The sequence below is a fragment of the Chiloscyllium plagiosum genome, chromosome 27 (genome assembly GCF_004010195.1).
Source record: "Chiloscyllium plagiosum isolate BGI_BamShark_2017 chromosome 27, ASM401019v2, whole genome shotgun sequence".
Taxonomy (NCBI): domain Eukaryota; kingdom Metazoa; phylum Chordata; class Chondrichthyes; order Orectolobiformes; family Hemiscylliidae; genus Chiloscyllium; species Chiloscyllium plagiosum.
Genome location: NC_057736.1, coordinates 29844970 through 29857992, shown reverse-complemented (window position 1 = coordinate 29857992; position 13023 = coordinate 29844970). Strand labels below are relative to the sequence as shown.

At 43.7% G+C, this 13023-nt stretch overlaps 1 protein-coding gene across 6 annotated transcripts in view; it reads left to right on the top strand.

The window, feature by feature from the left end:
* The window catches only part of fhl3a (four and a half LIM domains 3a), a 111264-nt gene that overhangs the window by 84715 nt on the left and 13526 nt on the right, over positions 1 to 13023 (top strand). For all 6 annotated transcript variants that reach the window (XM_043717825.1, XM_043717823.1, XM_043717824.1 and 3 more), the window contains one exon: positions 9237 to 9411. In XM_043717825.1, the coding sequence (XP_043573760.1) occupies positions 9237 to 9411 (175 nt within the window). The remainder of the gene's footprint in view (positions 1 to 9236; positions 9412 to 13023) is intronic.

The following is a 13023-nucleotide window of genomic DNA, read 5'->3' as shown; positions in this document are numbered from 1 at the left end:
ATAATAGGTAAACAGCGGCAAAAACTAAAACACAGGTACAGGTGAATGCTAAGAGTTTTTGAGAGTCCATTCAGTATTCTAACAGTAGGATAGAAACTGTTGTGAAACCGGCTGGTGTGTGTTCAGGCTTCTCTACCTTCTCCCCGATGATAGAGATCGTCAAAAAACATTGCCAGAGTAGGATGGATCTTTCAGAATGCTGGCGGCCTTTCCTTAACAGTGGGCCTGGTAGATGGATTCTATAGATGGGAGGTTGGCCTTTGTGATTGTCTGGGCCAAGCTCACCACTCTCTGTAACCGTCTCTGAGCTTGAATGATACAGTTGCCAAACCAGGTAGTGATACATCCAGACAGAATGCTCTTGATGGTGCACCTATAAATGTTGGCAAGGGTATGCGCCATTATGCAAAATTTCCTGAGCTGCCCGAGGAAGAAGAGACGTTGTTGGGCTTTGTAACCAATACATCCATATGAAGAGTCCAAGAAAGCTTGTTCTGGATGACCAGTCCCAGGAGCTTGACACTCTCCACTTGTTCCACCTCTGTGCTGTTAATGTGTAGGGGGCATGAGTAACATCCCGCCGAAAGTCAATACTATTCTCTTTTGTAGGGAATCTAATCTATGTTCCTTGGTTTTGCCGACATTGAGAGATAGGTTGTTCTCAGTGCACCATTTTTCCAGGTCTTCCACCTCCCGTCTGTAGTCTGTTTCGTTGCCATCTGAGATTTGACCAACTATGGTGGTGTCATCTGCAAACTTGTTAATGGCATTAGTCTGGTAATTGGTAACGCAGTCATGGGTGTACAATAGAGGGCTGAGTACACAGCCCTGAGGGCTCCAGTGTTGAGAGCTGGTGAGGATGAAAAATTGTCCCCAATCTTCACTGATTTTGGCCTGTGGTTCAAGTAACTAAGGATCCAGTTGCAGAGAGTGGGGCTTAGTCAGAGATCACTAAGTTTAGTAATCAGTCTCGAGGGGATAATAGTGTTGAAGGCTGAACTGTAGTCAATGAGTAGGATTCTTACATAGCTGTTCTTTGTGTCAAGATGCTCTCAGGAGGAGTGAAGGTCAAGTGATGTGACATCTGACATGGACCTGTTGGTCCGATAGGCAAATTGGAGTGGGTCAGGAGTAGTGGGGAGGCTGGAATTGATTAATGCCATGACCAGCCTTTCAAAGCACTTCATGACCACTGGGTGGTAGACATTGATACATGCTGTGTGAGCCTTGTTAGGCACAGGGATGATGTTGGCCCTCTTGAAACAGGCAGGGAGAGATTGAAGATGTCAGAGAAGACCTCTGCCAGTTGATCTGCACATGCTCTGAGTGGATGGCCTGGTACTCCGTCTGGTCCCTTTGCTTTCCTTGAATTCACACGAAAGAAAACTGATCTGACCTCTGATGCAGTGACTATTGGAATAGGTTCGTTCGGACTTGTCGGAATAGGTGTTACCTCTCTGCCAAATTTCTGCTCAAAGCGAGCATAGAAGGTGTTGAGGTGATCTGGGAGGGAATTGTCATCGTCTACTATCTTGCACTGTCTCTTTTTAGAACATGTGATGTCTTTCAGTCCTTGCCATAGTCCCCGGGTGTCTGTCTGGGTCTCTAGTTTGGATCGGTATTGGTCCTTGGCTGTCTTAATGGATCTGCGAAGGTCATACTTAGATTCCTTATATTTGAAGGCCTCACATCTGGTTTTTAGCAGGTTCTGTATGTCCTGATTCATCCAGGGTTTCCTGTTGGGGAACACCCCAGATTGACTTCCTCAGTATGCAGTCTTCCGCACACTTGCTGATAAAGTCTGCGACGTTGGTGGCGTACTCATCCAAGGTACCTGTGGACTGTTTGAACATGGCCCAATCAGCTGATTCCAGACAGCACTGGAGTTGATCCTCTGCCTCCTCCGACCATCACTGGACCTGTATCCGCGAGGAGGTCTCCTGCTTGAGCTTTTGCCTGTTGGCAGGGCAAAGAAACTCTGCATTGTGGTTGGAGTTCCAAAATGAGGGTGGGGATGGAGTGATATGCATCATTCGCAGTGGTCTAAAATGTTCGGGCCCCTGGGGGGGGCAGTTAATGTTCTGCTGGTACTTGGGCAACACCTTCCTTAGATTGGATTGATTGAAGTCATCAGTTACAATAAACAGGTTCTCAGGGTGTTCTGTCTCCAGGGTGTTAGTGGTGAAGTACAGCACATCCAGAGCTTTTAGAACATGTGATGTCTTTCAGTCCTTGCCATAGTCCCCGGGTGTCTGTCTGGGTCTCTAGTTTGGATCGGTATTTGTCATTGGCTGTCTTAATGGATCTGCGAAGGTCATACTTAGATTCCTTATATTTGAGTGGGTCTCCTGATCTGAAGGCCTCGCATCTGGTTTTTAGCAGGTTCTGTATGTCCTGATTCATCCAGGGTTTCCTGTTGGGCAACACCCCAGATTGACTTCCTCAGTATGCAGTCTTCCACAAACTTGCTGATAAAGTCTGTGACGTTGATGGCGTACTCTTCCAAGGTACATGTGGACTGTTTGAACATGGCCCCATCAGCTGATTCCAGACAGCACCGGAGTTGATCCTCTGCCTCCTCCGACCATCACTGGACCTGTATCCGCGAGGAGATCTCCTGCTTGAGCTTTTGCCTGTTAGCAGGGCAAAGAAACTCTGCATTGTGGTTGGAGTTCCGAAATGAGGGCGGGGATGGAGTGATATGCATCATTCACAGTGGTGAAGCAGTGCTCTAAAATGTTCGGGCCCCTGGGAGGGCAGTTAATGTTCTGCTGGTACTTGGGCAACACCTTCCTTAGATTGGATTGATTGAAGTCATCAGTTACAATAAACAGGTTCTCAGGGTGTTCTGTCTCCAGGGTGTTAGTGGTGAAGTACAGCACATCCAGAGCTTTCTGAACCTTTGCTTGTGACTGTATGTACGCAGCAGCTAGTATAGCAGAGTTAGTATACCTGTTGTAGATAGAAGGGGCAGCATTTGATGGTGAAGAATTCAAGGTTTGGAGAGCAATGACTGTCCAGGGTGGCACTGTCCATGCACCACAAGTTCGTGATTTAAAAACAAATCCCTCCACCCTTTGCCTTACCTGAGGACGCTGTCCGGTCCATACGATGGATAGAAAAACCATCAGCCTGAAGTGCGCATTCGGAAATGGATGGGTTGAGCCAGGTTTCTGTGAAGCAGAGTGCACAGCAGACCCGCAGTTCACGCTGGAAGCTGAGCTGTAATCTGAGTTTGTCCATCTTGTTCCCCAGAGATTGTACATTTACTAGGAGTAAGCTAGGAAGGGGGGGGGGGGGGGTGGGATCTTGAAACTGCATAGTTTCACTCTTACTAGCAGGCTGGCACACTTACCCCGCTTCCTCACAGCTTTCTTACATTTGAGTGGCCCAGTAGTCTGGTTGAGTGGATTCTAACTGCTTCCAGTTAAGTAATCCTTCCTAGGATCCTGTGGAGCAGGTAGTTTGCAGTTTAGTGTATTTTTGCAGAGGGTCTGCTTAGGACCCAGTGTAGCAGGTAATTTACTGTGTCGTTTTGTACCAGAGGGAGTTTACTTAGGACCCTCTGGAGAAGTACTTGGTTTCACTTGCTGCCGATTTGCTGCTCCACATCCAGCCACGTTTTTGCAGAAGTGTTTGGGCTGCTGTCCTGGTACGTTATGGGCGGCACGGTGGCACAGTGGTTAGCACTGCTGCCTCGCAGCGCCAGAGACCCGGGTTCAATTCCCGCCTCAGGCGACTGACTGTGTGGAGTTTGCACGTTCTCCCCGTGTCTGCGTGGGTTTCCTCCGGGTGCTCCGGTTTCCTCCCACAGTCCAAAGATGTGCAGGTCAGGTGAATTGGCCATGCTAAATTGCCCGTAGTGTTAGGTAAGGGGTAAATGTAGGGGTATGGGTGGGTTGCGCTTCGGCGGGGCGGTGTGGACTTGTTGGGCCGAAGGGCCTGTTTCCACACTGTAAGTAATCTAATCTAATCTAATCTAATCAGTTATGATAAATTTCATGTTAGGCAGGCGTCTTATAGAGTCGCGAACATTTCGTGTCAGTTCTCCTTCCTGGGGCAGGTCTCTCAGGTCCCTCCATTTTCCGGCAGGCCCCAAGCCTGGGGCTCATGTAGGCTGCCTCCGGCTGGCCTGGCCTTTTTCTGGGGTGGTCAGATGGATCGTGGACACCATGTGGTCTGCTGCCTTCATCCACTAAGCTGGCTTTGAGGATCGGAGGAGCTTCAAACCTGTGAGTCTAGATATAACATACTTTTTAAAAATGACTAATAACTATGCTATTAAGTTTAGAGTGTAGAACAATTATAGGAATAGGAAACTTAGATCTGCATGCAGGAGCTCGCAAGGAGTTGATAATATCTGGCACCATCTTGCATGTAAGTTGTCCATTAGAGTAATTACAACCTGTATGCCATTTTGATACACCATCTTGCTCCCATACTTACGTTTTCATCCTTGAGCCCACTAAAGGCTTCCAATGAAGCTTAACTCCAATTGGAGTTATTTTCCCTTTTTCTGCTTAGGCATTCTACAGCCTTTAGAACTCAACATCAAGTTCCATGGATTGAGTTCGTGATCTGTCTTCCAAGTATCTTCTGAAACACCCACGCCCCACACTGGCTGGGTCTTGTTTGTCTCTTGTCTTTGCTCTCAGCAGAGTGGATCCATTTACTCTTTTTTTTTCCCTTAATCATTTGAACTTAATTTACACCGCTATCACTCCTTTACCACCATTAGTTGTCCCTTTATCTTTTACAACAGAAGCAGAAATTCTGCAAGTCTGGCAGCATCTGTGAGGTCACTGGCCCCAAAATGCCGACTGTGCTTTCTCATCACTGATGCTGCCAGAACGGCTAAATTTCCCCCAGCTATTTCTGTTTTTGTTTCAGATTTCTAGCATTTTGCAGCTCTTTTATTTTCCCTTTTTTACTTTTGCTGTGAGTATCTTTGTCAGCTGTTCCACTTGCTGCTCCTCCCTCATTGTCAACACTGTAAACACCACCGTGTTCCAGCCTCTCTCAGCTTTGAAGAAGAGACGTCTCAGATGTGAAATCATAATGTTGTTTTTCTCTCTCCACAGTGCTGCTAGATCCACTGAGTTTCTCCAGCTATTTCTGTTTTAATTAATGCTTTCAGACCTTTAAACGGCACCATCATTATTGACATTACTTTCCAATCTGAGGTGGCTGCAGTTCCAGTTATTATACAGTTCTGGTCTGCGCAGGATTTTTCATTAGTTGTCAACCAAAGCCAAGTTTTACAAGAACCTTCACATTCTCCTTTGACTCTGAAGTTGCTAACGAGTGTCACATTCCATACCCTGCCCTGAGGTTTTTACCTTTGGGCCACGGTTGGTGAGAGAGGTAGCCCAATATTTGTGCTGTTCAGTTACGCAGGCTTCCTGAGGAGGTGCAATGAATGACTAAAGCTTGTGTGTAAAATGTTGATGAGGCTTAAAGCTGCCTTTCAGACCAGCCTCCGTGCTCTAGGTTGGAGTATGTAGAGACTCCAACCTGGGACCAATATCGGAGTTCTCCAGCCTAATGGTGCTTTTGCTCAATGGACTTCAAGGGCTAAGCTGTAATCCTAACAAAAGTTTACTTCATGGGGTACTCTGTCTCCATTGTAAATCCAAAATGATATTCTCATGGATCATTTGTAATAGCATTTTTTTTTCTGAAATCAATAGCTTTAATATGAGTTTCCTGAAAAATTAATAAATTATTTCCTGTAATAGGAATTGGGTTCCTATACAAAATGAGCAAGACAAGAGCACTGTCCACTCTGTGAATGTTAACATTTCTCCTCAGTAAATAATGTTTTATTGACTTCCCCAGATCTGCATTCTGTGATCACACTACCACAGCACAGTAACCTATTGTGTGTGTGTCGAGATCCGAGTTTTATTCAGTCAGGTAGTTAATCATTTTGAGATTTACATATTTGTTACATTAACACAACCTGCACTGCCCCAAGCTTCCCATAAACAAATGGCTTTGTGTTTACATTGGCAGCATCTGCCTGTATGTTCAGTTTCTTCTCTTGAAATGTTGCTCTTCAAATGCTTTCTCAAACATTTAGCAACATCATTTGTTCATGAGAGGATTTTGGGAGCGTGGCTCATTTTCCCTGTCTCCCTTGAGTATTTCATTTTGTTGGTATGATGCCAGGCAACCTTTTTAAGAGTATTTATTTTAAAGTGAAAGTCAAGACTTCGAAGGCTGCACGTATTTAATGGAGGAATATCCAGTGTATTACTGAATTGTTAGCATCAATTTGTTTCATATCTGTTGCAGTGAAAGCCAGTCTAAAAGGGAGTATTTTTCCACTTATCTGACTACGACCATTAATTATTTCAGAGCGGTCATCAGGAGTACTTTATCGGTGTGCGGTGCTCTCAGATTGGATTCCACTGCGTGAAATCTGTGGGAAATAAGCAATGTCAACATGAGCGGACCTTTCTTTATTTGGAAATTTCCAAACGAGCATTTCTCTGTGCTCATGTGATTTCTAATGTGATTCCCACCCATGTACCGGGTATACTCTGCGCTCCTGGAGGGACTGGTTCACTCGCCTTCTGGTCGTCGTCGTGTCCAAATCATGCCATTTCTCCACGAGTGATCCTAGTTGAAAGTGATCAGGCAATTTGACCATACGAAGTTTCAGAGACCAACCCAATGACCATAGGGACATTCAATCAATAGAACTGGAATCCTAGCTCCTTTTTTCCTTTCCAGCCCTTTCTCCTTCTCCGTTAACACAGTGAAGGCCAGGGACCCTCCCCTCCAGCACAAATGTGATTACAGGAGACAAAAGAAAAACCGAGAATGCTGGAGAAACTCTGCGTGTTTGGCAGCATCTGTGAAGACAAACAAGAGTTAACATTTCCAGTTGCCTTCAAAACTGAAAGGAGATAGAAAGTTGTGTTTTTTGTCTGTGACATTTTCCAGACCTTTTCAGTTCTGAAGAAGAAATGAAATGTGAACTCTCTCCACAAATTATGCCAAACCTGCAGAGTTTCTTCTGCATTCTGTTTTCTTCTTATTTTAATTTCCATCATCCGCAGTACTTTTTGCCTTAATTGAAATAAAAATGTTGCATCGTCTATTGAAACTTATCTTTTATTATTGTTTCAGCAGTACATCCAACTAATTTATGTTTCGACCACAAAGATTGTAAAAGACATTTTATCGTGATTTCAATCATGCAATGCATGCTGTATTTTTTAAGTGTATAAATAAATTGTGAAACCAACTTGGATATTTTTGGATTGCAGCTGAAACTTATCTGTTTTACTTGAGAGCTTGGTATCAAATCTGGTCAATGGGAGCTAAAATGCTTCTTCAGGGGGGATCAAATTTGCAGAGAGCTGGTTCATGCTTGATGCCTGAAAGGCCTTCCTTTTGTTCTGAGTGAATTTCTACATTGGTTTTTCCACTTCTGAAACAAGTGATTACAGCTTCTGTTCAAGCGGTTCAGCCTCTGTCCACACCACTATGATGACTCACTTTTGAATCCTTTTTAGCTTCTCACAAGCAGTAGCACTGTATTCATTCAAAAAAATGCTATTCTCTTCTTTGTTTCAGATCATGCACATTCAATGCATTAAAGCTACCACCTACCCACCTTCTGATAGTGATTCAATTTCCACTGAAATTAAAATATTGGGCAGTAGTTTATAAGATTCTTCATGGAATAATCAAATGTTTTGCAGAATCTTGCTTCTTAATGAAAGTAAGCTACATGGATCAACGAGTAGTCTATAGCAATATCTTCATATTAATGACTCTGAGATGTCAGTTTCACACATTCTTCTATAAAATTGCCAATAGTAAACGAGCTCAGGTTTGGAATTATGCAGAGGTTTATTTTCAATTCACACTGAATTAAAACAGTCCTTTTAAACTCCTTTCCCACTTCTGCATATGCACCTAACATGACTTATGGGTGCACCGAGCAGTTTACCTACTACAGCAAATCGTAATAACAGACTACTTGAGATCAAAGGCAGATTGAACTTTTCCAAATGAGCAGAGCAAAATTCAACTGGGCTCCATTGGAATTACATCTTGTCAGAACTAGATGTATATGAATTCAACAGAAATGTTGTAAAATAATTTCATTTTGAACCTTTCTCATTAAACCCACGATTGCCGACTATTTTCTGAAAGAGAGAGTTTTCAGTTTGCTCCTGCGCCCAATACAAACACTGAAAGGGTGCGGAGGTGGGGTGGGGCGGGGTTGCAATCAACACAGGAAATGAAATTTCTACTCTCTTACGCTGAAGTAAGTTTCAATGGAAGTGAGTAGATGTGTTTCAAAAGAATTTGGATACATGGGAATGTTCTGGTGCATGCCAACTTTCAAAATCCAAGCGTGGAGCTTTTTGATGTTTAGTTATAGGTTATTGTGAATATGTTTTGGCATGTTGTCATGTAATACTTGAGATTGTCTTTGATGTCAGTATCCAGTAGATAGGGGTCACTAAGCCAAGAATGCCAGGTTATGGAAAGCAGCAGGAACTCCTCTGGTCAGGTAGTTGGTAAATTTTCTTTCTGCTCAGTGTGGAACGGAGACTGAGCCATCAGAAAATTCTCAGGCTCAATATTTCATCTTTGTTGAATTAATGGATCCCTGTCAAGATAGTAGTACACGTACAATGTAACCACTTGGCTAAGGCACCAGATAGGACCACATTCCAACATGTCATCACCTCAAGGAGATGTGGTGAGAAAACAGGAGCAAAACTTGAATGCATTGGTGATGGACAGTGACTTGTAATGTAATCATCATGAATATGCATATGTGCTTACACCTACCTTACAATCACTTTGCTGTCCATTTGGGGCTCACCACTGACAGATTTAGTGTCTTTCTGTGATTAATATCTTTATATCTGTGTTTTTGTCCGAGAATTTTAATTTAAGATTCATCACTTGACCAACACCACAAAACCAGTTAATTGCTCAATCATTTCACTATTGTTTGTGGCATCTTGTGCACAAATTAGTTACTTTTTCCCTACATTTACCAAACATACGAGTAATTCGTTAGCTGTGAAACATTTGGGGTTAGTCAAAGGACACGAAAAACAAATTCTTTCTTAACATGAGTCATTCACTAGGGTTTCAGAGTCAGCAGTGAACCCTCTGAATCATTCAGATAATTGAGCGATGTTCTTAAAAAGCTGCAGAGTATCATCTCTCTCTGCTTTTTTTTTCTGATTCTCGATCAGGAGCTGTTCTACGAAGACCGCCACTACCATGAGCATTGCTTCAGGTGTTATCGCTGTGACAGATCTCTGGCAGATGAGCCTTTTACATGTCAGGAAGAAGAGCTGTTGTGCAATGATTGCTACTGCAGTGAATTCTCCTCAAAATGTATTGCTTGTGACAAGGTCGTCATGCCTGGTATGTGGCCTTTAATCTCATTTGTCAAATGCTTTATTGACCTAGCCCCCACGTCCACCCCATCTCTTGCTGGAGTAGTTTGTCAAAACACTTTCTCACATATCAACAAAATCTATAATGCCATTTTTCATCTTATTTATGAAATGTTCAAAATTACGATTTTAAGGAAGAATCAGAAATCTGACCTATAAATGGACCAGAAATCCTGAATTGTTTTCAGCCTGGACTTATTCACTCAGCCTGTTGAATTATTTTAGCTCTTTATTGCTGAGCTCAAGATTTGTACATTTACATGTGTCTACAAGCCAAATTGTACACATTCACCAGCTGCATGATATAGAGCCATTCCAACATTCTCCTTACGTTATAGCCAGTTAAGCATAACCAACACTGGAAACATTTCATTTTGCAATGAGCAGCCAGAAAGATATTAGGTAACAGAAAATTCTTATTTGCACGGAATCCTGACTGACTCATTCTGATCCATTGGCAGTAAGTTGCAGAACCCAAATCCTTCTCTGCTTAACAACAACTGGTAATAATACAGCACCTTTAATGTAATGAAGATCCTAAGGCAATTCAGAGAACATTCAAAATAATATTGATTTAGCTACATAACATGATGTTAGATCAGGTATCCAAAGGTTTAGCCAAAAGGCAGGTTTTAAAGGAACATCTTAAACAAGGAAAGAGGTGCAGGAAGAGTATTCTGGAACTTGGGTACAAATCTGCTGAATGCACAGGCACCAATAATGGAGTGTTTAAATTAGGGATGCATTGGGAGTCCAGAGTTTGAAAAGCAAAGATATCGTGGAAGATTCCAAACTGGGAGAAAGGGAGGACTGCAGATGCTGGAGATCAGAGTCAAGAGTGTGTTGCTGGAAAAGCACGGCAGGTCAGGCAGCATTCAAGGAACAGAAAAATCAATGTTTCAGGCATAAGCTCTTCATCAGGAATGATTTCAAGCTGGACAAGGTTATAGAGATAGGGAGAGGCAAGACCATAGCTAGATTGGAAAACAAAAAATAATTTTAACAATTGATATATTACTGAACTTGAAGCCAGTGCAGGTGATGGTGAATGAGACCTGAATGTCGATTAGACCAAAGTAGCAGAATATTGGACATTGTCAAGTTTACTGAGGTTAGAATGTGGGAAGCTGGCCAGGAGTATGCTGGAATAGTCAAGTCAAATGGAGCAAGAGCCATGCATCAAATCAGCTGCTGATGAGCCAACATAGGAACGGATGATACGAAAGTCGGAGGAGTTGTTGACAGTGAGGAAGGATGTGGCAGGTTACAGCGGGATATAGATAAGCTGCAGAACTGAGCAGAAAGGTGGCAAATGGAGTTCAATGTAGCTAAGTGTGAGGTGATTCACTTTGGTAAGAGTAACAAAAAGACAGGGTACTGGGCTAATGGTCGGATACTTGGTAGTGTGGATGAGCAGAGGGATCTTGGTGTCCATGTACACAGATCTCTGAAAGTTGCCACCCAGGTAAATAGTGCGGTGAAGAAGGCATACGGCGTATGAGGCACTTGGGTTGTTTTCATTGGAGAAAAGAAGGTTTGGGGTGACTTGATAGAGGTGTACAAGATGTTTAGGGGTTTAGATAGGGTTGACCGTGAGAACCTTTTTGCATGTATGGAGTCAGCTATTACGAGGGGGCATAGCTTTAAATTAAGGGGGAGTTGGTATAGGACAGATGTTAGGGGTAGGTTCTTTACTCAGCGAGTCGTGAGATTCATGGAATGCCTGCCAGTAGCAGTGGTGGACTCTCCCTCTTTATGGGCATTTAAGCGGGCATTGGATAGGCATATGGAGGATAGTGGGCTAGTGTAAGTTAGGTGGGCTTGGATCGGTGCAACATCGAGGGCCAAAGGGCCTGTACTGTGCTGTATTCTTCTATGTTCTATGTTCATGGAGGTGGAAATAGGTGGTCCTAGTGATGACAAATGCAGTGGTGGGAAACTTTTTGATGCACTTGTGGACAGTCTGATTCAACCTCCCTGTTTGCCAGGGAGAAGGATGGAGTTGGTGATAAGTGATCATAGCCACTGGCTTTGATCTTCCTGATACTTAAGTGGAGAAATTTTCTCCTAATCAGATTTCAGAAAAGCAGTCTGACCATTTAAAGACAGAGGAGGTTTGAGAGTTGGCAGTGTGGTAGAACTGGAGCTCCTCAGCGAACATTGATGTGATTTGGAGGATATACCAAGGGTAGGGATGTCAAGTTGCAGGTGTCCAAGGAAAGTTTCTTGGGGGTCACCACAGATAATTGTACAAGATCAGAAAGAGGTCTCATTGTAGGTGATGCTCTGGCTCTATTTCAATACTTGGGAATCAATCTCTAGCTGGGTAAAGTACTGCTGCTCTGGTTGATGATGGACAGGCTTTAGTGGATGGTGTGGTTAACCCATGTTAAAAGGTACAGATGAATGGAGGCTTTCAGTGGCCTCTGGCTAGTATCATGCATTCTGCCCTGGAACTTTTTATGGAGGACCCAGCATATTATAATACAAGGAGAATAGGCATTGGAACTGTCGCTTACTGGTCATCCACCATAACTTTGGCAGAAGATTATCAGGTATCTAAGTGAAACTCAGTAAATGCTCAGTTACAGCAGGAGACGTTCCATGGAAATTCCATTCAGTGCTCTCTGTTGATCAAATTTCCAAGAGAATTCGAAGTCCGGTATCAGGGCCTTGAATTTTAGCAAAACTACATATAAACATTGAACTTGTATAGTTCCCCGTGCTGGTAATGATTGGGTCCATAGCATGAAAGATTTGTAAGCTATGAACGATGAGGCTTCACATGGGTGAGCTTACAGCTGAAATTTGTTCCCAATCCTGAAACGAATTCTTTCCTACAATGGATAATCCCACATGCTTCTGCTCTTTGGTTAGTTGGAAGATAAAGAAATTGAAAAGTCAGCCAGCTTTTATTGATTTCAATCCTGTCCTTCGCCACTCCTTGAAGTTCTGGATGAAAATAGTAGTCAAATACAATTAACTCTGGGATCAGTTGTTAAATAATATGCCAGTACAGTAAAAGAAGAAGATGGAAATGTGTTGCTGGAGAAGCGCAGCAGGCCAGGCAGCATCCAGGGAACAGGAGAATCGACGTTTCGGGCATTAGCCCTTCTTCAGGAATGAGGAAAGTTTGTCCAGCAGGCTAAGATAAAAGATAGGGAGGAGGGACTTGGGGGAGGGGCATCGGAAATGTGATAGGTGGAAAAAGGTCAAGGTGAGGGTGATAGGACAGATTGGGGTGGGGGCGGAGAGGTCGGGAAGAAGATTGCAGGTTAGGGAGGCGGTGCTGAATTTGATGGATTTGACTGAGACAGGCGGGGGGGAGGGGAAATGAGGAAACTGGTGAAATCCGAGTTCATCCCTTGTGGTTGGAGGGTCCCTAGCCGGAAGATGAGGCGTTCTTCCTCCAACCATCGTTTCGCTGTGGTCTGACGATGGAGGAATCCAAAGACCTGCATATCCTTGGTGGAGTGGGAGGGGGAATTGAAATGTTGAGCTACAGGGTGGTTGGGTTGGTTGGTCCGGGTGTCCCAGAGGTGTCCTCTGAAACGCTCCGCAAGTAGGCGGCCCATCTCCC